Source organism: Bos grunniens, chromosome X (assembly GCF_055505025.1).
Source record: "Bos grunniens cultivar Pamir isolate PY7600 chromosome X, Bosgru_T2T1.0, whole genome shotgun sequence".
In the NCBI taxonomy this organism is placed as follows: Eukaryota; Metazoa; Chordata; class Mammalia; order Artiodactyla; family Bovidae; genus Bos; species Bos grunniens.
In genome coordinates, this window is record NC_141194.1 from 40,122,768 (window position 1) to 40,148,157 (window position 25,390).

The 25,390-nt window shown below is 41.4% G+C and overlaps 1 protein-coding gene across 4 annotated transcripts; it reads left to right on the forward strand.

Moving 5' to 3' along the window:
- Positions 1 to 10,031: 10,031 nt before the first annotated feature.
- DDX3X (DEAD-box helicase 3 X-linked) lies at positions 10,032 to 25,013 on the forward strand. 4 transcript variants are annotated; one of them, XM_086387069.1, is made up of 17 exons: positions 10,032 to 10,169; positions 12,933 to 12,990; positions 14,519 to 14,566; positions 16,247 to 16,379; positions 17,339 to 17,494; positions 17,575 to 17,674; positions 18,314 to 18,449; positions 19,565 to 19,650; positions 19,823 to 19,921; positions 20,030 to 20,190; positions 20,505 to 20,649; positions 20,726 to 20,870; positions 21,052 to 21,233; positions 21,326 to 21,443; positions 21,721 to 21,874; positions 22,114 to 22,253; positions 22,444 to 25,013. In XM_086387069.1, the coding sequence occupies exons 1-17, from the start codon at positions 10,125 to 10,127 to the stop codon at positions 22,521 to 22,523; spliced, it is 1,986 nt and encodes a 661-aa protein (XP_086243195.1). In that variant the 5' UTR covers positions 10,032 to 10,124; the 3' UTR covers positions 22,524 to 25,013. The 4 variants fall into 4 exon arrangements, with proteins under 4 accessions (XP_086243195.1, XP_086243196.1, XP_086243197.1 ...); XM_086387070.1 differs by having other exon boundaries at positions 22,117 to 22,253; XM_086387071.1 differs by having other exon boundaries at positions 14,522 to 14,566.
- Positions 25,014 to 25,390: the final 377 nt, after the last annotated feature.

Here is a 25,390-nt window from a genome sequence, read left to right on the forward strand (position 1 = left end):
CTTCAGTCATGTCCGACTCTGTGCGACCCCATAGACAGCAGGGGTTCTCCAGGCAAGAACACTGGAGTGGGTTGCCATTTCCTTCTCCAATGCATGAAAGTGAAAAGTGAAAGTGAAGTCGCTCAGTCGTGTCCGACCCTCAGCGACCCCATGGACTGCAGCCTACCAGGCTCCTCCATCCATGGGATTTTCCAGGCAAGAGTACTGGAGTGGGGTGCCATTGCCTTCTCCGATGCCTAGATTGGATCTGACCAAATACCTGGGTACCATGGCTGAGCCAAAGTGGACACATCGCAGGCTGCATTGGAGCGTGCAGGTGTGCTTGTGTCTGTGTGTAGGTTCAGGTAGGGATCTGAGAGGTGGGAACACAGAGGAGGAACATTTCGTGGGGAGGAAACACTGTGAACAGAAGGAACAGAGGTGGAGAAAAACGGAGTCTGAGTCTGTTCAGAGTACTGCGCAGTCCAATGGAGAGGCGAAAAGTGCCAGGAAGGAGCCGGAGACACTCGGCAGGGGGCAAGGCGCACAAGCGGGGTGGGGAATAGTGGGGAGCAGCAAGCTAGGTCAGGAAGGACCTTGGAAGCAATGGGAGGTGTTAGAGGTTTCTGAGCAGGGAAGTGGCACACTAGGACTCTGAAGAAGAAAACTCTGGCAGATCTGTAAAGGGTTGGGTAGAGCGGGGAGAAGGGAGGGAGCAGAGGCAGTGAGGAAGCTCCTGGGATAATCAAGAGCAGGCTTGAGCCATGTTCCAACCATCTGGGAGAAGATAGTGTTGTTGTTTTTTTTTCCTCTTGTGGGAAAAGACAGCTTATAAACATGTATATTGTTCTTAAATTGACACTAATGCAAAAAAAAAAAAATGCTCACTACTAATGTGGAAGTTAAAAAAAAAAGGCTTGAACCTGGCAGTGAGAAAAGGAGACCAATTTGAAAGGCATAAGGTAGAAAAGAGAAAGGGACTGTTTATGGTTAGCAGGGAGGAGAGAAGAGACACAGTGGTTTTAAGTCTAAATCTTAAGAGATGATGATGCTCTTATCTGAGATAAAGACTGTAGGAGGAAGTCATTTTGTCCGCTATAGGACTGTCTGAGTTTGAGGGGTCTGAGATGCTCTGGTATCTCACTAGCCTTACTAGCCTTATGAACTAGTCCTGCTAGAACCACAGCAAGTCCTGGGGCCTCTCATATGTACACCAGGGGTTGGGGTGGAGTACCGTACCTTCCTTGAGGGCTGCTGTGAGAATTCGACAAGCTAATTACGCTTGAAGCACTTAGAACAGTGCTTCTAAATAGACCCAGAAAACTGTTGAACCTGCAGCTCTTTAGCTTCCCAGAGAACACAGAGTTCCAAAGCACCTTCTCCAGACTCCACATCCCAGGAGGAATCACCTGCCCTGTGTATGTGGTGACACTCACAGACTGTCTGTAATTAAACTGTATTTCCAGGATGAATCTTCCCTGCCTTTTTGCTTTATAATATTAGAATGGCCAGTGTGAAGGGAAAATTCACAGAAGCTCCACGGTTCTATCTAGGAACAAGATTTGGTAGTTCTTAATAGAGCAATGGGAGAAGGCAATGGCACCCCACTCCAGTACTCTTGCCTGGAAAATCCCATGGACGAAGGAGCCTGGTAGGCTGCAGTCCATGGGGTCGAGAAGAGTCGGACAGGACTGAGCGACTTCACTTTCACTTTTCTCTTTTCATGCACTGGAGAAGGCAATGGCACCCCACTCCAGTATTCTTGCCTGGAGAATCCCAGGGATGGGGGAGCCTGGTAGGCTGCCGTCTATGGGGTCGCACAGAGTCGGACACGACTGAAGCGACTTAGCATAGCATAGCAATAGAGCAATGGGCTGGACAGTACAATTCTGGCTCCAATCACAATGTATGTTTGTTTTCCCACATCACCCTGCAAATCTCTGTCACCAGCTGATCCTACAATTCAACTCAGTTCTGACACCATCTACCTGCAGAAGCAGGCCCCACAGGCCAAGGGCTCAGTCTCAGGAGACTGTGGCTCCCCCAATTTAAGAAAACAATTGTAAATCCAGGTGTCACCTGCGCTTCTGACCACACGACTATAGAATGGAGGCTCCAATACCCCTGCCTGTCCCCCACCCCCGCCTAGGGTTCAATTAATTTGCCAGAGTGGCTCCCAAAACTCAAAAAGAACATTTTGCTTACTAGATTACCAACTTATTATAAAAGGATGTAACTTAGAGACAGCCAAATGAAAGAGAGAGCGTAGGGTAAGCTATGGGAAAAAGTCACAAGCTTCCACGCCAACCTGGAAACTCTCAGAAACCAGTCTTTTTGGGTGTTTATGGAGGTTTCCGGAGAAAGCAATGGCAACCCACCCCAGTACTCTTGCCTGGAAAATCCCATGGGCGGAGGAGCCTGGTAGGTTGCAGTCCATGGGATCGATAAGAGTCGGACACGATTGAGCAACTTCACTTTCGCTTTTCACTTTCATACATTGGAGAAGGAAATGGCAACCCACTCCAGTGTTTTTGCCTGGAGAATCCCAGGGACAGGGGAGCCTGGTGGGCTGCCATCTATGGGGTCGCACAGAGTCGGACATGACTGAAGTGACTTAGCAGCAGCAGCAGCAGCATGGAGGTTTCATTATGTAGGCATGATGGATTAAATCATTGGCCACTGGTAATTGAATTCACTCTCCAGCCTCTCTCCCCTCCCCAGAGGGCCCCAAAATCACTGCGTACAGTGACTGGAACCACAAAATTAAAAGATGCTTGTTCCTTGGAAGAAAAGCTATGACAAACCCAGACAGCGTATTAAAAAGCAGAGACATCACTTTGCCAACAAAAGTCCATACAGTCAAAGCTATGGTTTTTCCAGTAGTCACGTAGATGTGAGTTGGACCATAAAGAAGGCTGAGCGCTGAGGAATTGATGCTTTCTAACTGTTGTGCTGGAGAGGACTCTTTAGAGTCCCTTGGACTGCAAAGAGATCAAGCCAGTCCATCCTAAAGGAAATCAGCCCTGAATATTCATTGGAAGGACTGATGCTGAAGCTGAAGCTCCAATACTTTGGCCACTTGATTCGAAGAGCCGACTCACCGGGAAAAATCCTGACGCTGGGAAAGATTGAGGGCAGGAGGAGAAGGGGGTGACAGAGGATGGCATCACCAACTCAATAGACGTGAGTTTGAGCAAACTCCAGGAAATAGCAAAGGACAGGGAAGCCCGGCATGCTGCAGTGGGGCTGCAAAGAGTTGGACACGACTGAGCGACAGAACAATTGAACTCTCCAGCCTCTCTCCTCTCCCCAGAGATGAGGGCGTGGGATTGAATGTTCCCACCCTCTAATCACGTGATTGCCTTCTCTGGCAACCAGCCCCCATCTTTAGCAGCCTTCACAAAGCCACCTCATTAACATAACAAAAGACCTTTAATCTCTCCCTTCACAGGAAATTCCTAGGGTTTTAGGAGCTCTGTGCCAGGAACAAGGTCAAAGACCAAATGCTGTATGTATTTCTTATTATTAATCTCAAAATTACAGTCAAAACAAGACGTCTTTGAAAGAATAAAAATTAAAACATTGAAAAGATTTTATTTATTTTTTTGAAAAGATTTTAAAAACTTTAAAAATGATTAAACCTACTAGCTATCAAGGTCTATAGGGCAATGAGAGTAATAATCACTAAATCGGAAGGAGTAGGGAAAAGTGAATTAATTTCAGGAAGCTCAGAGTACGTACAGTTGGCCCTTCATATCTTCGAGTTCTATATCCGAGGAAGGAAAATATTCACGGAAAAAAATTCCATAAAGGTTCCTAAAGCAAAACTTGAATGTACCCTGTGACAAGGACTTCCCTGGTGGCTCAGACAGTTAAGCATTTGTCTACAATGAGGGAGATCCGGGTTCGGTCCCCGGGTAGGGAAGATACCCTGGAGAAGGAAATGGCAACCCACTGCAGTACTTTTGCCTGGAAAATCCCATGGACAGAGGAGCCTGATAAACTACAGTCCATGGGGTAGCAAAGAGTCGGACACGACTGCTTCACTTTTCATTTACATTGTATTTACAACCATTTTTGCGTGTGTGCATGCTAAGTCGCTTTAATCGTGTCCGACTCTTTGGACCTCACGGACCTGCACTGTAGCCTGCCAGGCTCCTCTGTCCATGGGATTCTCCAGGCAAGAATACTGGAGTGGGGTGCCATGCCCTCCTCCAGGGATCCAGAGTTCGAACTCAAGTCTCTTATGTCTCCTGCAATGGCAGGCGGGCTCTTTACCACTATTGCCACCTGGGAAGCCCTATTTACAACTATTTACATAGTCTTTATATTGTATTAGGTTTTATAAGTAATCAAGAGATGGTGTCAAGTACAGGCACATCTCTTTCTCCTTGCTTCCAAGATAATTTGTTTTTTACAAATTGAAGGTCTGTGGCAAGCCCTCATGGAGCAAGTTTCTGGGCATCGTTTTACCAACAGCATTTGCTCACTTCATCTCTCTGCGTCATATTTTCGTAATTCTCACAATATTTTAAGCTTTTTCGTTATTACATTTGTTATGGTGATCTGTGATCAATGATCTTTGATATTACTATTGCAAAAAGAGTACGACTCTGAAAGCTCAGATGACGGCTAACATTTTTAGCAATGAAGTATTTTTAAATTAAGGTATGTCCATTTTTTTAGACATGCTATTGCACACTTAATACACTACAGTACAGTGTAAACATAATTAATTTCCTTTTGGAGCTGTGCCGCGCAGCTTGTGGGATTAAGGATTGAACCTAAGCCTTCAGCAGTGACAGTGTGGAGTCCTAACCACTGGACTGTCAGAGAATTCCCAACATAACTTCTATACACACTGAGAAAGCAAAAAAAAAAAAGTGTATGACTCGAGTTATTGCAATATTCGATTTATTGTGGTGCCCTGGAACTGAACCTGAAATCTCCGAAGTCTGCCTGTATATGGGAGGATACGCATAGGTTATACTATGCCATTTTTTATAAGGGACTTGAGCATCTGAGGATTTGAGTATTTGAGTGGGATCCTGGAACCAATTCCCCGTGGATACAGAGGAATGACTGTAATTCCAACACAAGGACTGCTATTCAGCCATATCTGTGAGGTCATGGCCAAGTTCTTTATCATCTGAGAGAGAAACTGCTAAAAATGCCCCTATTACTTAAGACACAGCAAGGAATTTTGAAGGTCTGTGATCCCGTTGCTGTATTTCCAAGACCTCTTGTCTTTTCTCTCAAAGCAAGGCAGCTCTACCCAAGGTTTCTTTGTTATTTAGTCCTATTACTGCCCAATCACTTCGCATGAATGAAGGCAGAAGGACACTGGATTCTTCTGTTTGAAAATATTTTTAGCAATGTTAGTTGTAGAGAAGATGCCCTCCAATATAATTTTGTTTTTAATCTTGCCATCTCTGTGAAAGGAAAGCAGATTCCAGGCCAGATCTGCTATTTGGTAGTACGTTGTTGTTTAGTCGCTAAGTCGTGTCTGACTCTCTGCGACCCTGTGGACTGTAGACTGCCAGGATCCTCTGTCCACTCGATTTCCCAGGCAAGAATACTGAAGAGAGTTGCCATTTCCCTCGCCAGGGGATCTTCCCGACCCAGGGATCGAACCCATGTCTCCGTCTCCTGCATTTAAAGGCGGGTTCTTTACCACTGAGGGAAGCCCGTTGGGGAGTATAATAATTGCCTAAAACAAAGCTGGTTTTGTATGTACCAGCTCTCATCCTTGGAGAATAAAAGTGTACAACAATATCCTAGAGCCTAGGATTCCTCTTTTCCCTTTAGAACTTTTATCTGCCTTCATAGTAACATCTTCTTAATTACTGTAAATCATCTGGCATTAGAAGCTTAACCAGTTGTATCTGAGGCCACAAACAAACAAACAAACACTCAAAAAGGCAATTACACTTTAAAACATAAAAGGAGACTCACTAGGCAACAGCTTTAACTCTACACCTATAATTATCGTTCTGATTACAGGGGAGTTCTGCCCTCCGTGAATTTTATTCACTATCCACACTAAAGTGAAGTGTGGGTCAACTGGACCCAAAAGGCCTCCTGGACCTTGCAGAAAAATGACTGGCAATCATGAGGTTGATTAAAGGCTCTGAGGTTTCTGTCTCCTGGAATTCCTCTTATTACTGCTTTTCTTCGAGTTGCAGACTACTGTAATTATCTTTCTGTGAGGTTTTAGGCTACTTGGACATTTTATTTTATTTGCATCACGATAATGTGATTTCAGTCTATCTTAGTCTCAGAGTGGTGATGAAATTTTCCTAAAGCCATGTGTGGAAGCAAAATAATGGATGTAACATGTCCCATATGTTGCTGAGGCCGGATATCTGCACTGTTCATTCATCTTTAACATCTATTGGGCCTCTGTGTGTACCGCACCTTGTGCAGTCCTGGGGTGGGACAAGTTCCCTTCCCTCCGTGGGCTCACACCCAACTGCAGTACAACACTGAGTGTTACAGTGGAGACTTGAACAGCGAGTGCTCTTGGAGCCCAGCAACCTACTCTTCTGGGGTAGTTGAGACAACGGAGAGATAGATACAGAAATATCCTCACTCCTTTTATGCGTGAGCCCTTGAATCCCAACCACGTTTTGAGGCAGAAACTAAACTATTTTTATTCTAACTTTATAGACAACGAACCTGAGGCTCTAAGATGTCAAGTAAGTTACCCGAGTCACACAGCTTGTAAGCAGTAGAAGGGCAGGAGATCTGCTCCCGATGGAGGGGTGAGGAGGGGACAAGAGTCGGAGTGGTGCAAATAGTATATTTGTTTCAGTATGGGTGCTCAGCTTAACAATGCCTGGGAATGTAAGAAAAGGAACATGTGAAAAAAGTTTCTTTGGTTTCAGCTTTTCCTAACTATTTTTGAAGTGAAGTGAAGTCGCTCAGTCGTGTCCGACTCTGCGACCCCATGGACTGTAGCCCAGCAGGCTCCTCCGTCCATGGGGTTCTCCAGGCAAGAATACTGGAGTGGGTTGCCATTTCCTTCTCCAGGGAATCTTCCCGACCCAGGTCCCTTCAAATAAAATTCACAAAGAAGGGCCTTGTGATGGGACTTTCTTGGCCGTCCAGGTCCAGTGGTTAAGACTCCTCACTTTCACTGCAGAGGGTACAAGTTGCATCCCTGGTTGGGGAATTAAGATCCAGTGAGCCACACAGTGTGGCCAAACAAAAATAAAACCTACAAAAAGGGCCTAATGGAAAAGATATGCAAATATCTGCTTAGAGGTAAAGTCATTCGGGGTGTTGTGAAAGTTGGCTCATTTAGCTACCTCAAGTGCACCCATCCTTTTTCAGAATGAATGCGTTTGAAAACAAAGCTTTATGTTTATTTTGCTTCCTTTCCAAATTGATATTCCAATGATAACAAATTGATTAACAAAACATGCCAGTGGTTTGAACTGAGAATGCCCGTGAGCAGGGGTTAATTGAAAGCGGGAAACGGCTATATATTTTAATTCTTTTAGATACTCCCATGGCAGTATCCTTTAATTGGCTCTACTTAAAAGCAAAATAAAGCCCAGAACCTGGGTACTCAGAACATCCCATCGTTGCTATATGCAGTTTGAACTGTCGGAACTCTGGGCTTTCAAATGTTTACTCTGGTCCATACGAAAAGGAAGCAAAACCAAGTGAAAACTCACCTCACCCGTGCTCATAGGGCTGAAAGGGACCTTAATGATCATTATTAAGCTTAATAGTTCTCAAGGGGGCATTGTGAAAATATATATATATATTTTTTTTGGCTGTTGCAATGATTGGCAAGGGCTACTAAAGGTAGTGAGCAGGGACCAGGTTTCCTAGATATTCTAGCAATATCTGAATAGTTCCATATCTGACAGTTCAAATCTGAACTGTCCCATACAGAGAAAAATTGACCCAACGGAAAAAACAGTTCATCATGATATAAGCTTAGAACTAACACTATATTTTACCTATAAACAAAAATATTTTTACCCAGTTTCGATATACACTGAATTCTAGGAATAAAACTCACTTGAGGGAAGACTATCGTGTTTTTGTTTCAAACATTATCAAGAGTTTGCCATTTTGGAAAATAAGGTCACCAATGTAACATTCTTTATGGTACTTGAATTGTGAAAACACTTTTTTCAGTTTGCATTTGTGACTGCGCTAGGCAGGTATCTATCATCATTTAGTGCCCCTGTGTGGGAGCATTCATATATTAAAATATATTGCATTATTATAATTATTTTGCTTTTATTCTCGTTAGGTCGTGTTTTTTGAAATTGTGTGTTGTTAAGTTAGGTTATATTATCTGTGGTGTACTATTTGGTTAAAGGGGACATTACCAAATAGTTATTATAAAAAGGAATTTGGTCTTTCACGGGGTCATGTCATAAAAGTCCAACTCCTTTTATAGAGGAAATCGAAACCTAAAGCAGTTAAGCAACTTGCCCAGGACAGAAGTGTTATTTTATCTCCCTATCTCGTTAGAATTTGTTTAAATTAAAAATTGGAAGAGAAAAGCAAAAGTACGTGATGTGAACGAGCTGTTTGAATTCTGGCAGCAGATCCTTTGGGGGATGGTTGGAAACCCTGTATATTATTTAATTCTGTCAGGCTGAGGGTCAGAAAAGAGAAAAACGTTTCTAAGAACCATGTATGTGCCGCCGCTCGCTTAAAGCCAGGGATTCACTAGTCAACACATTTTCTTCTATTTAAGGTTCTGTGGCACTGAGGTTGGGACCGGAGGTCGCCTGCTTAGGAGTGGGGAGCATAAGGGGTGCCTCCGACCCATTCCGGCCATTCCCCATCCACCGCAGTGGCCCTGGGTCACCCTGAACCCAGACCGATGATGCGGTAGACTTTCTTCGGGAGGCCCAGATTGCGCCCAACCACAAACGCCTCCGACTCCCTAGGAGAACGGCTCTCCATCCCCAGAGTCCTCTGGCTTTGAGGGAAGCAGCACCGCGCCGGTGGTGGCCATCGGCCCTGAGCCATTGGACGCCCCGCAGTAGGAAACCTACGGCCTAATGGAGCCGTGGTGCCGGCGGAGGGCGGGGGTCCCAAGAGGGTGCGCTACCACCCGCTCGTGTTCACAGCGATTGTCTCATTGTTTCTTAACTGCGGGGGGCGGGGACGCGCGCGCCAGAGCGCGCTCTCTTGGTGGGGGAGTCGGAGGTGTGTGTGGGAACCAAGGGGCTATGGCATTCCTAGGCGGCGCACCCGCTGCCTAGGCAACTAGTGTCCCACCACCCGTGCGCGCCGCCAGCGCCCCTCCACTTCTCCCTCCCCCCCACGCCCCGTCACCATCACGCCCTCTTCCCTCCTCCTTCCTCTTTCCCCCTCCCCCCTTCTCCTCTCCCCTGCTCCTCTTCCCGTCTCCTCCCTCCCTCTTTCCCCTCTTCTCCCCCCGATTCCGAGCACTCTATTTTAAAACCACGGTTTCCTGCTCCACAAAATGGCCTCCGCATTTGGCACCTGCGGTCACGTGACCCCCTGTCCCCCTGGGCTTCGGGCCCCTCATTGCCAAACTTGGATCTCGGGGCTTCTGCCCGGGAAAATACGTGGGCTGATTAGTTTGGAGAAATCGCACAACCTTTCAAAGTCTAGGGGACTGAGAGAGAAGGAAAGAGTGCTCCCTAGAAAGAAAGGAACAGTGAAAACTGAGGACGTCGGGAAAAAAAGGGGAAAAAGGTCTAGGTTATATTTTAAGGTCTCCTAGCTGGCGGAAAATGGGAGGGGATGAGGTCTCGCGAGATCTCGAGACCTCCCAGGCTTGAGAAAAGGTAATAGCGGAGGACAGGGGAAGTTGCACTCAAGCGATCTAGGACAGCATTTAGCGCTGAGTTCCAAGGTAGGACGACGAGCCGCAGACGCGACCGACTAGGAAATCCCGCGAGGTTAGGACTAAACGAGCGCGCAGTAGCTAGGCAAAAGTCGTAGCGGCGGGAGGAGTGCGGGTGTGAGAGGGCGGGCACACGTCGTACGTGCTGACGTAGCAGTCACTCGAGCGGGTATATTAGATCCGTGGCCGCGCCGTGCATTTCAGAGCCGCAGTTCTCCCGTGAGAGGGCCTTCGCGGTGAACCCAACACATTAGCTCAGCAGCGGAAGACTCCGAGTTCTCGGTACTCTTCAGGGATGAGTCATGTGGCGGTGGAAAATGCGCTCGGGCTGGACCAGCAGGTGAGCCGCAAGGAGCCTACCGGGATTGTTGCTGCAGGAATCTCTCCCCCGATCTAACCTGGTTTGTGGCGCAGTGCTACCTGGTACCCTAAGTTCCAATTTTCTGGGTCCCTTAGGCTAACGAGTGTCAGTGCCCCGGGGCTGTGGGGGAACGGGAAGGTGACGGGAATGCTGATTGTGGCTGTCGCAGGGGCCCCAGCTTGGCCGGCGGTATTGTCCCCGGGCAGAGCACAATGGCGGCTTTTGTGTGTGCGTGCGCAGGCGGGCGGAGGGGGAGGGGGCGCGCGTTCTCGCGGAGGCGCGCACGCGCGAACCTCGACTTGACTTGTGACCCATGGGTGTTGCGGGCGGGGGAGGGGCGCGGCGCGGAGGTTCGCGAAAGGGGACCTTTATGGCCCTGAGAGTTCGGGCGTGCGCGGCTCGGATTCTTGTCGGAGACCCAGGCGGCGTTGGCGTGTCTGTGTTGTGTGCACGCGCGTGTGAGCGGGAGGTGGAACGCGGCCCTGGAATGTGGGAGGGGGCGGTGCGGGGGGTGGCCTTCGCTCGGGGTAATGGCGGCGGCCTCCTTTGTGTGGTGTCGGGTGGCTGGGCGGCGCTGCGCCCCCCGAGCGGGGAAAGACGGGCCGCCGAGGGCCCGGAAACGGGGATGGATGGGCATCTTGTTCTTCCAGGGCTTCCTTCCCCGGGGCTTTTTTTTCGCTCCAGCCCGGTTTCCGCAGCCTCGGCTCCGTGGCCCGCGAGGCCGCGTTTCCGGAGTGGAAAGTTTTGTGACGCAGAAGATTCGAGGAGGAGTCGGGGGGGGGGCGGAGGATGGAGAGGAGGGAGGAATGGGCCGCTGCGCGGTGGCGCCGGGCTCTGGAGATCGAGGTGGAACGCGGCGAGGAGGTTAGCGACCCGGCACGGCCGGCTCCGCCTCACGTGTTCGCAATAGTCAGTATGGAGATTTTGCTCCGAGCCACGCGTCGTTTTGGGAGATAACCACGGAGTGTACCAGTGTCCTCAGGTTGGGGACGTTTGGTGCGGGGCTCGGCCTGGGAAAAAACGCCTGGAATGTAGCTTGGGAAGAAATAAGGAATTTTGTTGGTGACTTGTTGCTGCTTGTGAAAATTTTGAAATCGGTCAGAGGCCCCGGATTTGTCGTCTAATTGGAACCCCTCTTGTAAGGGTTTAGAGGTAGAGGACGGGAGGGCGCGTGATCGCAGAGGAGGGGTTCTGGGCGGAGATGGCAGAAGTCTGCATCCCTCAGCAACAGTGGCACCACGCTTCAGAAAAGCTCTTCAATTGATGTTTTGTTGCTTTTTAAGTAAACTTCTGCGTACCGCGAGCTCCAGAATTCTGAAACGAACTTGAGTGACACAAATGAATTGTTAATAGATTTTCAGTCGTGTGTAGTATTTTTTAGGGACTCGGCTATCTGGGGGAGAGCATTTTTTCCATTAACGAATCAGAATAAATCTTCCAAATGCTGACATGTTCCGTGTTAAATGGAGCAGAGACATGAAAAAAAATCTGGTTATCAAGAACATGGCCAATCCCCAGTTTTAAAATTTAACATATATGTGGTGCCGGCACCTATTTAAGATTATAAGCAGAAGTAAAATTTGAAATCGAGATAATTGGAAAAAAATACACGCAGTCGTTAGAATTAAGCAGCAAGCAAATTCACAATTGAGAAAATTGCATTAATGTCACCTTAGCAATTTACAGTAGCATTTAAAGTGCTCTACGTAGTTCATTTTGCCAAGTGTAAAATTAATAACAAAACGTACTGCAATAAGTACAAAAAGGAAGTTTTTGTGCCTTAAAGTATTAGTCTGTTGCTGAGAACAATCGTGCAGAGAAAACACCGCAGTGTTTTGTTAATAGAAGTTAGGAAACGAGCTGCCTCCAAAGTGTTACCGTATTCATTTTTTTCTTTAGCATCTTCCAGTTTTCAATGATTACATTGATGCTTGCAACTTGACAGTATATAATTTTAAGCTTTTAACAGAGGACTTAAACGTTGTGCTTTATTGGAAACACGTGGCAATAGTGCCGTGTGGCTGGTTACATTTTTTTTTTTTTAAAATGAAATACTGCTTTTGGCACATAGTTCCCTCCTCGTTGCTTGTAAATAGTTTGTTTAGTCATTACAGAATTCGATGAAGCGCTTTTTTTAGAATGTAGAGGCTTTAAGTTACCAGTGTAAAGGGATGGGTAGAAATGGAGCTAAAAGGCAGTAAAACGTGCCATTTATGTCCGAAGTGTTCTCAGCTTAACTGTGAAAATGGAAAAATACATTGGTACCTACTTAATAGGGTTGTGTAGTGGTTATATTGTAAATTTTTGTTCTGAAGAGTGGTACTCTAGTTGCAGTATTTAGAAATGAAAGCTAAGAAATGGTCGATACAAGTTTTGTTCTGAATATTTTTCAGGTGTGCTCTGTAGGTTTAGAATAATTCCAAGTAGAAAACATCTCCAAATGTTTGGAGCTAAAATAAACCCACTGACTACTTGACATTTTAAAATAATTTAAATTTTTTGAACTTTTACAATGGAAAAAGTTACAGGGAAAATTCATTTTGATTATGAATTTGGACCCGGTTTCTCCTGGATAGCGCCACCATCTTGGTTAGGTACCTTCTGCAGTGTATCCTGTAGTACTGTAGTATTTTGCGTTTGCTCACATTCTTAGTCACATTCTCCTTAAGAGTTCCATTAAGTTTTCCTTTAGTGTAATGTTTCTGCGCATGGGCTGCTAACCAAAATTTAACTCTCTTCTAGTTTGCTGGCCTAGACCTGAACTCATCAGATAATCAGAGTGGAGGAAGTACAGCCAGCAGTAAGTAAAATATTTTATGCATTTACTGAATATTAGAGCTTTTTAAAAAAATTGTCAGAATATAGTTGATTTACAGTGTTGTTACTTGAGTATTAAAACCATAATAACTTAGTGTTTCATTGGATTTATTTAAAATTTAGAAATTTCCTTTCCAGTTTTTACTGTGTAAAGAATGTGGGTAGCGGGTCTTTTGATGAGAAGGAGTTTTCTTGAGTGAAAAAAATCGTTAAGGACCTTATACAACACACAAATTATAGAGTTTGATTATGTCCATTATGAATCCTGAACACAGCTAAAAGGTGGTGGGAATGTACATTTCACTATTAAGAGTGAATTTACTGGAATTAAAATGAATACAGAGAATATTCACATTGATCAGGTACAGCCACTCCTTTCCCATGAAAAACATGAGAATTACTAATAGAACAAAGCTATAATGAACCTTGAAGTGGTGGTTAGGATTTTAAATTCAGAATTTTTTTTTTTGAAAAGAAGTTTTTTTTTTCTCTTGAAAGGGTTTTTTTTTGAGGCATGGTAAAGATTAAGGTGTAGGGGCTCTTGGTGGTTTATTATTGGCAGTAGACCTGCTTCAGCTCAGATCTCTTCCTATTGAATTAACCGAAAGAAAAAATGTAATATGTATATTGAGTGTGTTAATGTCTGAAAGCACTGTTTCTTCAAGCTCTGTTTATTGCATAGTTAAGGGATGTTTATTTTTAGACAGGACGGGCCTCACTGGGCACAGTTACTTGGTATTTGTTTTAAATTTCACTTTGTCAGGCTAAGAATCTTTTAGTAATTGACCATTCTAATGGAGATCTTTAATATTTAATTCAACCCAGAAGTGAAGAGGTTAAATTGCAGATTAACTAGTAATAAAGCAAGTTGATGTTACTTAGTTGTGTATATATTACTTGCTTTTGTTCTCACCTATAGTCTAGGCTGTGTTTTTATTTGCATACAGAACAACAGTTGACTGTCGTTAAACAGTGCAAGTCTCAAAAACCACAATTACTTGAAATCATTTCACTCTGCAGCTTTTCCCATATTACGTACGTACATATGTTTTGGATTTAACCAGAGCAGGAACAAAAAAGCTTAGTGACTAGATACACGATTTAGGTTGTTACAGTAATAATTTATGCTCTATAAGAGACTTGTTAATACATTTTTGTTATGTGTTCGCTAGATTATTGTAGTAACAATGCTGCAACTCTTGTTATTTATGACAATTCTCTGAAATCCTAGCAGACGTTGTAAAAATAGTGTGTTAAATTGACCACTAGTGGCAAATTAAATTTATTTGTAGATTTCAACTACTAGGTTCCAATTCAATTCAAATCTCTTCTCCTTCCCCTTTTAAAATTCATCTTATTAAAGCAGTAACTTATTTAAAATAGAAGTAGACCAGACTAGAAGACTAGAGATTCAGATTTTTTCTTTCCAGGACTTTTTTAGCATCACAAATTTTGGTAAAAAGCTTTTAAGTTTTTTGGAATGTGAAATTTAACTTTGTCATTTCTTTTAGAAGGGCGCTATATTCCTCCTCACTTAAGGAACAGAGAAGCTACTAAAGGTAAGTTTTTTGAGCAACTTGGTATACTTAATTATCACTGCATTTAAAAATTGGAGCTTAGGGAAAGTGAGACACCTCAAGGTCTGAACACTGTGCTCTTCTCTCCTACTGTCAAAATAGTTTCAGATACTAGGGCTTACTTGCTTGGAAAAACTCATCTAATATCAGATAGAGGAAATCTCTGCATTTCCTGTGTCACACACTTCTGAGGCCAAGGGCATGGTTTTGTACAATTTCACTAGTCTTGTGCTTAACCTCTGTGTATGTAATCATTAACAGCACGAGTTCAGTTTGAAAAAGGTGAGTGGGGATCCTACTGTGTAAACAAAAACTGCTGCACAGTGATAACAATCCAGTTATTTCTGTCTTGCAGAGGTGCCAAAATGAAATGGGATTATTGGGGAATAGTTAACAAACATCAGGCATGCTCCTGATAGAGGGGAGTGGTTCTCTGGCTTGAACTGCTTCATTTAAATAGGTGATCTGAGATTTTGGAGGAAAAGGGAAGGTCAGGAAAACTAAAAGTCATGAAGAGGGAAGATACTGGATAAAGAAAGCAGGATTGGAAGGGTGGAGAGTCCACAGGAGCACATGATTTGCTGTCATTTGTCTATATTCATAGGTAGTCTGTATTAGGTTCACTATCCAAGGCAATACATGGAATATAAAATCTAGGGAACGGAACTAAAATCCTGCCATGGAACAGAACGGAACTAAAAACATGCCATGGGGCCAAAAACATTAAAAGAACTCCTATATTATTTCTTAGGTGTCACATCATTGTTTTTAGTTACTGTAGAGTCAGATTCTCATTCCTTAGAATGTACTAGCTGAAATTGACCCCCATGTGTATTTAGTGCTTTTCCTGCCTTATTGCAATGATAGGAATCAATGCAGGGAAAGAGACAGTATCGTACAGAAGTTAGAGCTGAAATAGGTCTTAGAAATCTAACTCAGCTCTTTATTGGTAGCTAAGGCTGTTAAATTACTAGGTTAGTAGAGGCGTAAGGGAGAAGGAAAGTAACCTAATTAACTTGTAAACTATCTCTGACTATTTAATAAAATGTCACTGAAGCTAGTTAAATCCTCTGCTTGTCTTTAAACCATATACCTGTTGGGCTAATTTACCTTGCTGAATGTTTATAGCTATACCCTAGGAACCTATCTACGCTGAGTGTATCAGGATTTTCCTTTTCTAGGTATTCCTAATTCTCATCTGATAACTATGTATTGCATGTAAACAGAGCACTGTTTTTAAAAACTTTACTATTGAAACCAAGAAATACTATATTAAACCAAGCAAATTTCTTAATGTTTTAAATGAATATCACTTCAAAGAAACAGAGAGATAATGCTCTTTCCTAATAAACTCATTCATGCCTATTAAATGAAATTAAATTGTGGTGGTCATGTAACAAGACCATAGTCATTGTGTTAAAGGCAAACCTACTGACCTTTTAGAAGTTGTATTCATTCAGAACATTTTCAGACTTGATTGTTTTGTTCAGCGTATAGTGTGTTCTAGTACCATGGTAGGAATATTTCCATTGTCCCTCTGGTCTAGAGATGTGATTAGTCATTAGAGGGCTTCAAACTCAGAAACATAGAAATCACGTTTTAAAGTAGTGTCATTTTCTAATTACTACAATAAAATGAGTTTGCTTTTGTTTTTAATTGAAGGATTCTATGATAAAGACAGTTCAGGGTGGAGTTCTAGTAAAGATAAGGATGCATACAGCAGTTTTGGTTCCCGTAGTGATTCAAGAGGAAAGTCTAGTTTCTTCAGTGATCGTGGAAGTGGATCAAGGGGAAGGTAAGTGATTTATTATCTTCTTGCCTTTCTTGCATGTGTACAATAAAGCCATTTAGAAATTGGTCTGTACCCTGCCCGTTAAGCAAGATTTATCTTTCCCCCTTAGTGGACCACCCGTTTGGATGTTAAGTATGTCTTTTTAATCATAGTTTTTTTATTACATCAAAATTAAATGAGAATAAGAATATGCCCTTTGGCATAATGAAATCAATTATTTTTACATTTCTCTAATTTTATGTATTCTACTTAAAAGAGTAAGTTTAGTGAATGGCCTAATTTGGTTGACATTTTTGTGGATATTCTATGACAATTTTTAAACCTTATATTTTTGATTACACAAGTGTGATGAACTGACCTCATGCGCCTAATAGCTGTGGTTAGTCCTGTGTGTCCTGCTTTTTCGAAAACAGGCCTAAAACTAAAAACATCTTAATTCAGGTAAGGATTATTTTCTACCTTTTATCCAGTCTGTCACACAGGTGAGTTGTCCTTTAAGTAGCATCCTAATGTAACCAGGACAATTGATATTTGGTGTGATACTTTGCTTTTTTTCTCTAACACTAAAAATATTTGGATGAAAACATTTAAAGGTGTAAGTTAATGTGCTGGTTTCACATATAAGACTGATTGCCCCAAGGGTTTTTATTTATATATTTATTGAAGTGTAGTTGCTTTACAATATTATGTTTCAGGTACAAAGATTTGATTCTTGATTTCAACATGTATGAGGACTGTATCGGCTATATAATAATAAAGGAGGATACTGAATTTAGAAAATAAAGCTATATAAATGGTATAGTCTGGTTAGAGGGCCTTATTTGTCAAGTAAAAGTAAGCCGGAATTGGACTGGTGACATCCTTGAAATTAGCCATAATGAACCTTTCTCCAGGTACAGTTCTAGTGGTAGGAATCTAATAATGGTTAAATAAGATTTTGATTAATTGCTTGTGCTGTTCAGGTTTGATGATCGTGGACGAGGTGACTATGATGGCATTGGCGGCCGTGGTGACAGAGGTGGTTTTGGCAAATACGAACGTGGAAATAGCCGCTGGTGTGACAAATCAGATGAAGATGATTGGTCAAAACCACTCCCACCAAGTGAACGCTTGGAACAGTAAGTTTCTGAAATGTATGTTAATTGTGATGAAGCCTTATCAGCTCTGTGTAACAAACTTAACAATCTTCTGATTTCAGAGAACTCTTTTCTGGAGGCAACACTGGGATTAACTTTGAAAAATATGATGACATTCCAGTTGAGGCAACAGGCAACAACTGTCCTCCACACATTGAAAGTGTAGGTATTTTTCCATGACCTTTAAGACAGGGAAGTGTAGATCTTTTCACAGCACATCAAGATGAGATGGGCTTCCTAAAGACATACGTAGACGGCCTGCTTTATCTTGACAGTTTTTTAAAGTTAATTTAAAAACCTGCCTCGTTGGTTTGTGGAAAGGGGGACAGTGAATTCGGTGTTACCATTACTAATAATTTGAAATAGAAAATGGGTCGGGTGTTGACCTAAATGGGAAGGAAATTCAAAAGGGGGATGTGTATACATATAGCTGATTTAACTTTGCCGTACAGTAGAAACTAACACATCATTGTAAAGTAATTGTATGCCTATAAAAACTAACTTAAAAAGTAAATAGTCAAGAAGCTGAGAATTGAAATAAACAAGGCAAAAGATTGGGGATAAAAAGAAACAGTAAGTGGGTCAAACATAGGAAGAACCCAAAACTTTTCCATTGTAGGTTAAGCTTAGGGAGTGGTTTGGTTTTGTTTTTCCTCAAAATGTGTAAGATGATGACTTTTACTATAAAGCAAACTGAAAGTTCAAATTGGTTGATAGTTGTCCCCCCCTCATTGTATTTGTATGAAACAAAATGCTCCAAATAGCATTTCTGCTTGTTTACCCTGATGAATTTCTTGACAGTTCAGTGATGTTGAGATGGGAGAAATTATTATGGGAAACATTGAGCTTACTCGTTACACTCGCCCAACTCCAGTGCAAAAGCATGCTATTCCTATTATCAAAGAGAAGAGAGACTTGATGGCCTGTGCCCAAACAGGTAAGCAGACTTGATGAAAGTAAAAAGTTGTCAAGAATACCTTGACTTGGCTTGCTCTAATAAAAACCAATACCAGGAAAATATGCATGGAGCATTTTAAGTTTCATGAGGAAGCTTGAGTCCTGTATGTAGCCTGACTGGTACACCTTGGTAAGGAGTAGCTGGATGGATCTCTTTTGTCTTAGTCTTTTGGTTATATTACTTCTAGTGCTTTCATTAGGGTATCTTAGGGATGGCCTATAGAAAGTCATGAACCTGATACTACTGTAACAAGTGGATAGGTTTTTGTGATTGTAGTGGTGGGGAATTGAGGACTATAGAAAATTAGAAAAAGAGAATAGCCTGTGATCCATGGAAATGTGGCCAAAAGAAGGTTCATTGATGGGTAAAGTAGTACCTCCCTATTAGTATATACAGTACCTACAAGGAAGTGTTAGAAATTGACACCAGTTTTGAGACAGAATTCCTACTCTGTCTACACAAGTGCTTCCTAGTGGCTGCCTGCAATGCAGGAGACCTAGGGTTCAATCCCTGGGTTGGGAAGATCCCCTGGATGTGGGCATGACAACTCCAGTATTCTTGTCTGGAGAATCCTCATGGACAGAGGTGCCTGGTGGGCTACAGTCCATGGGGTTGCAAAGAATCGGACATGACTGTGTGACACATACGTTAACACAAGCGAAGCAAAGAAGTCAAAACTACTACAATGTTTGTGACCAAAATTTGGTGTGTGTGTGTGTATATGTGTGTATATATATATATTTTTTTTTTTTTTTGGTAAATGAAGAAAAATATTTTTTTGGCTGATGGACCGTGTGGTCTCTGCAACTGTTGTATGAAAAAAGCAGCCATAGATGATATGTAAATTACTGGTCACAGCTATATTCCAGTAAAGATTTATTTATAAAGATAAATAGTTTGCTAACTCCTATTACAGGTTGATCAAAGTCATCACTTGATGGTATTTTAAAATTAGCCTATTTATAGAAATTTAATTTGGGAATTAAAGTGAGATTACTAATTGGGCAGTTAAAACGCCATCATCTACCAATATATGTTCAAAAGTAATAAGCCAGTTTTTCTGTGGTTAAATGAATATGCTTTTTTTAAAATAGGGTCTGGAAAAACTGCAGCATTTCTCTTGCCCATCTTGAGTCAGATTTATTCTGATGGTCCCGGTGAGGCTCTGAGGGCCATGAAGGTAAATATTTCTGTATAAAATGGGAAAGCTTTCTAAATGACAGTAAGACTTGCATTCTAATCTGTATAATTAGTAACAGCATTTACATGTAATCTGTAAATTGCAGAAGGGGATTATGTTGTAATGAACCTATAAGAGAGGATGTTAACAAGTTTAATAAATTATTTCTTAGGAAAATGGAAGATATGGGCGCCGCAAACAATACCCAATCTCTTTGGTGTTAGCACCAACTAGAGAATTGGCCGTACAGATCTATGAGGAAGCCAGGAAAGTAAGTATGCCTTTCAGGTTATTGGCCTTCTCATTGATTCTGATGAAGTGTTTTATGACCATGTAAAAATCTTGGTCTTAAATTTAATAAATTTTTCTTTGCTTATAGTTTTCATACCGATCTAGAGTTCGTCCTTGTGTGGTTTATGGTGGTGCTGATATTGGTCAGCAAATTCGAGACTTAGAACGTGGATGCCATTTATTAGTTGCGACTCCAGGACGTCTAGTGGATATGATGGAAAGAGGAAAAATTGGATTAGACTTCTGCAAGTATGTTAATTTTTAAATGTGTGAAATGCATTTTTTAGTCTTCCAACTTTTATAAAAAGTTAGCTCATTGTAATTTTAGTTTAAGTGATTTTAGTAGAGGCTAAGAATTACCAGACCGTGAGACCAGAGTCAAGTATAAGAGCTAATTTGGCTGTGCGATTTAGTGGGGGAGATCCTGTGCTGTGTCTTATGTATGTGGGTCAGATTGTATGGTGTGAGGAACTAAACTACCTGAATGAATAATTAACTGTGCTTATAGAAATGGAAACTACCTTTTCTTTTCAAATTCTAAGCTGGATTTTTTTTCATGGCAGGTACTTGGTGTTAGATGAAGCTGATCGGATGTTGGATATGGGGTTTGAACCTCAGATACGTAGAATCGTTGAACAAGATACTATGCCACCAAAGGGAGTTCGCCACACTATGATGTTTAGTGCTACTTTCCCTAAGGAAATACAGGTATTGTTTGCTGCAGATCTTTCTTAGGAATTTGTTTCTCTCAATAGATGATAAAACAATAATTTTTTTCTTTCAGATGCTTGCTCGTGACTTCTTGGATGAATATATCTTTTTGGCCGTAGGAAGAGTTGGCTCTACCTCTGAGAACATAACACAGAAAGTAGTTTGGGTTGAAGAGTCAGACAAACGGTCATTTCTGCTTGATCTTCTAAATGCAACAGGTATAATTTTAGCATCAGTCTGGTGGCTTAGGTAATCTATTTGGGTCACCTTTAGTGCTTTTCCTTCTCATCCAATACATTCTGTTGAGACAGTCTATTTGCCTCTATTCGCAAGTTTACTAAGTGCAAAGAGAACCAAGCCACTATTAGTGACAGAAACCTTGTGATATTTTAACTTCAGGCAAAGATTCACTGACCTTAGTGTTTGTGGAGACCAAAAAGGGTGCAGATTCTCTGGAGGATTTCTTATACCATGAAGGATATGCTTGTACCAGTATCCATGGAGACCGATCTCAGAGAGATAGAGAAGAGGCCCTTCACCAGTTCCGCTCAGGAAAAAGCCCAATTCTCGTGGCTACAGCAGTATGTAAAATTTAATCTTATTTTCTAGGTCAGCATGTTCAACTATTTACTTTGTTTTAAATGGACCATAGGTAACAAAAATTATTTTCTAGGTAGCAGCAAGAGGACTGGACATATCAAATGTGAAACATGTTATCAATTTTGACTTGCCAAGTGATATTGAAGAATATGTACATCGCATTGGCCGTACAGGACGTGTAGGAAACCTTGGTAAGTGTGTGGTTACTTAGGATGATCTGGTGGTTTCTGATCTTCAGTGTGATTCTTACAGCAAAGAACTTTTCAGGGTCTTAGATGAACTCTGATTTTCAAGGAATGCTATTAAAATATCAGAAGTGGCAGGGGGAGGAAGTCAAGGTTTGTTCAAAGAACAAATAGCAAATTATCTTTTTTAAAAATTATTATTCTACTTAATATTCTAATATGAAAGAATATTGTGCTGCTCTGTGGAAGACCTTAATTTATGTACTTTTTGGAACTGTTTTAGGCCTTGCCACCTCGTTCTTTAATGAGAGGAACATAAATATTACCAAGGATTTGTTGGATCTTCTTGTTGAAGCTAAACAGGAAGTGCCATCTTGGTTAGAAAACATGGCTTATGAACACCACTACAAGGGTAGCAGTCGTGGACGATCCAAAAGGTGAGTTAGAAATAATGTGTATTACTAAATAATGTGTGTAATGGAGAGGGGTGTGATTTTTAAGGTTATTTAAGTGACCTTCAGTGTCAGCTTTTCACAGCTAAGGCCTTATAAAATTCCTATTACAGAAAAGAAGGGCTGGGTGGAATTGCTTGAACTGGAAAATCGGAAATTGGTCCTTGGGAATTTTTAACAAGAATTGCGTTATCTTTATGTAAACTAACATTTTGTCCTTATAGTAGTAGATTCAGTGGAGGATTTGGTGCCAGAGACTATCGACAGAGTAGTGGTGGCAGCAGTTCCAGCTTCAGCAGCAGCCGCGCCAGCAGCAGCCGCAGTGGTGGAGGTGGCCATGGAAGCAGCAGAGGGTTTGGTGGAGGTAATGTTAAATTTTAACCTCATGCCTTTGGGGAGGTTTTTGCCCTTTTTCATCTTTTTCAAAGCGTAATTTAAAATACTGGGCCCTGTAGATTGCTTTTTGTAATTTTACATCAAAATATTTAAAGAAGGGAAAGATTGTATTACACAATGGATGACTTAATACTTTTTTTTTTTTAATCTCTCATTAGGTGGCTATGGAAGCTTTTACAACAGTGATGGATATGGAGGAAATTATAACTCCCAGGGGGTTGACTGGTGGGGTAACTGAACCTGCTTTGCAGTAGGTCACCCTGCCAAACAAGCTAATATGGAAACCACATGTAACTTAGCCAGACTATACCTTGTGTAGCTTCAAGAACTCGCAGTACATTACCAGCTGTGATTCTCCACTGAAATTTTTTTTTTAAGGGAGCTCAAGGTCACATGAAGAGTCGAAAGGAACAATCAGCAGCCCTGTTCAGAAGGTGGTTTGAAGATTTCATTGCTGTAGTTTGGATTAACTCCCCTCCCAACCCCCATCCCAAACTGCATTTATAATTTGTGACTGAGGATCATTTGTTTGTTAATGTACTGTGCCTTTAACTTTAGACAACTTTTTATTTTGATGTCCTGTTGGCTCAGTAATGCTCAAGATACCAATTGTTTTTGACAAAATAAATTTACTGAACTTGGGCTAAAATCAAACCTTGGCACACAGGTGTGATACAACTTAACAGGAATCATCGATTCATCCATAAATATTATAAGGAAAAAACTTATGCAGTAGCCTGCATTAGGGCTTTTTGATACTTGCAGATTGGGGGAAAACAACAAATGTCTTTGAAGCATATTAATGGAATTAGTTTCTAATGTGGCAAACTGTATTAAGTTAAAGTTCTGATTTGCTCACTCTATCCTGGATAGGTATTTAGAACCTGATAGTCTTTAAACAAGCCATTCCAGTCATGATGAGGTGATGTATGAATACATGCATACATTCAAAGCACTGTTTTCAAAGTTAATGCAAGTAAATACAGCAATTCCTCTTTCAGTGTTTAGGCAGATCATTAATTATGAGCTAGCCAAATGTGGGCATACTATTACAGGGAAAGTTTAAAGGTCTGATAACTTGAGATAGGGTTTTAGGAGAATTCATCTACTTAGACTTTTTAAATGCCTGCCATAAGTGAAATTGAAATGGTAGAATGGCTGACCACAGCAATGACCAGCCCTCATTAGGGCCCTGGATGATTTTTGGTCTAATAACGCATGCTAGTGTTGATGTTTTTTGGTCAAGAGGGTATGAACAGGAAGAATTAAATGCAGCAGGCTTTCTTTTAAATGCCGATTCATATTACTCTGTTCAAGCTGCGTTGAGATGTTAAACTGGCTTACTATAGACTTTGTAAAAACGGCTCCAGAAGAGTAACAAACTGAAATCTTTGAGATCACACAGGTTGGAAATATGTACATAACTGCACAAGGTGTCAATTCTGCTACACAGTGCAGTTTTAGTCAGTTTTAGTTGCATAGGTTTCCATTGTATTTATAGTCTGTTTATGCTAAATCTGGCCAAAGATGAGCATTGTCCACCACTAAAATGCCTCTGCCACTTTTGAATTCTGTGCTAATTTTGTGGCCAGAATGCGGTGATCAAAATGCTCAATCTTTTTACAGTGGCATAGGAAGATGGCAAAAATTTCCTAAAGTGCAATAGATTTTCAAGTGTATTGTGCCTTGTTCTAAAACTTTTATTAAGTAGGTGCACTTGACAGTATTGAGGTCATTTGTTATGGTGCTATTTCAATTAGTCTAGGTTTAGGCCCTTGTACATTTTGCCCATAACTTTTTACAAAGTACTTCTTTTATTGCACATTCAGAGAATTTTATATATATGTCTTGTGTGCGTGTCCTTAAACTTCCAATCTTATTTTGTCTCTTGGAGATTGTTGAACGCAGCTTGTCTAGGAAGGGGATGGGACTAGATTCTAAAATTTATTTGGGACCATGGGAATGATAGTTGGGAAGAAAACTATTTGCACACGACAGATTTCTAGATACTTTTTGCTGCTAGTTTTATGTAATATTTATTGAACATTTTGACAAATATTTATTTTTGTAAGCCTAAAAGTGATTCTTTGAAAGTTTAAAGAAACTTGACCAAAAGACAGTACAAAAACACTGGCACTTGAATGTTGAATGTCACCGTATGCGTGAAATTATATATTTCGGGGTAGTGTGAGCTTTTAATGTTAAGTCATATTAAACTCTTAAGTCAAATTAAGCAGACCCGGCATTGGCAGTGTAGCCATAACTTTCTGATGTTAGTAAAAACAAAATTGGCGACTTTAAATTAAATCATGCCAAGGTTTTGATACACTCGTCTTAAGATATTAATGAAACACTTCAAAACACTGATACGAAGTGTCCATATTCAAATATTGTGTGTTTTTGTTTCGTTGTGTGTATTTTTTTTTCCAGTGAATGTCTGGCTCATTGCAATCCTGAAACATGTGGTTATCTTTGTTGTATTGGCATAATCAGTGACTTGTACATTCAGCGATAGCATTTGAGCAAGTTTTATCAGCAAGCAATATTTTCAGTTAATAAATAAGGTTTCAAAAATCATGTAAGAATGACGTTAAACTTGCTGAATGTAAAGATTGAACCTCAAGTCACTGTAGCTTTAGTAATTGCTTATTGTATTAGTTTAGATGCTAGCACTGCATGTGCTGTGCATATTCTGATTTTATTAAAATAAAAGTTGAACTGCACAGTCTCTTTTGTTGTTGTCAATTGTGGTTTATTATTAGGTGAAAATAAAGTTGTGGTCTTGCCTGAAGAGTTGTAAGATGTAATTTTTTGGGGTTGCCATCCAGTGCTGATTTTGAAATAACTCTTGGATACAGAATTACCCTGCTTTGTTAATAAAAGATGAAGATGGTGTTAGTTTGGAATACAGTGAAAAAATGGATTTTTGTAATAGATGGAAATCCAAAAAATCCTTGTTGATGTATAGTTTATGATTATAGTTTGAAATTTATGGATGGAGGGGTGGAAACTATTCTTGGAAGCACTTGATACATAGGATGATTGAACAGTGCAGTAATGAATTGGTTTTAAAAATGCATTAGTAATATGTGCAATAAATACTTA

Excerpts from the sequence above, each read along its gene's own strand:
- DDX3X (XM_086387069.1), top strand. The coding sequence starts at position 10,125 with ATGAGTCATGTGGCGGTGGAAAATGCGCTCGGGCTGGACCAGCAG. Across the intron at positions 17,495-17,574 it reads CCAAGTGAACGCTTGGAACA|AGAACTCTTTTCTGGAGGCA; the intron begins GTAAGTTTCTGA and ends TTCTGATTTCAG. Across the intron at positions 19,651-19,822 it reads AGGCTCTGAGGGCCATGAAG|GAAAATGGAAGATATGGGCG; the intron begins GTAAATATTTCT and ends ATTATTTCTTAG.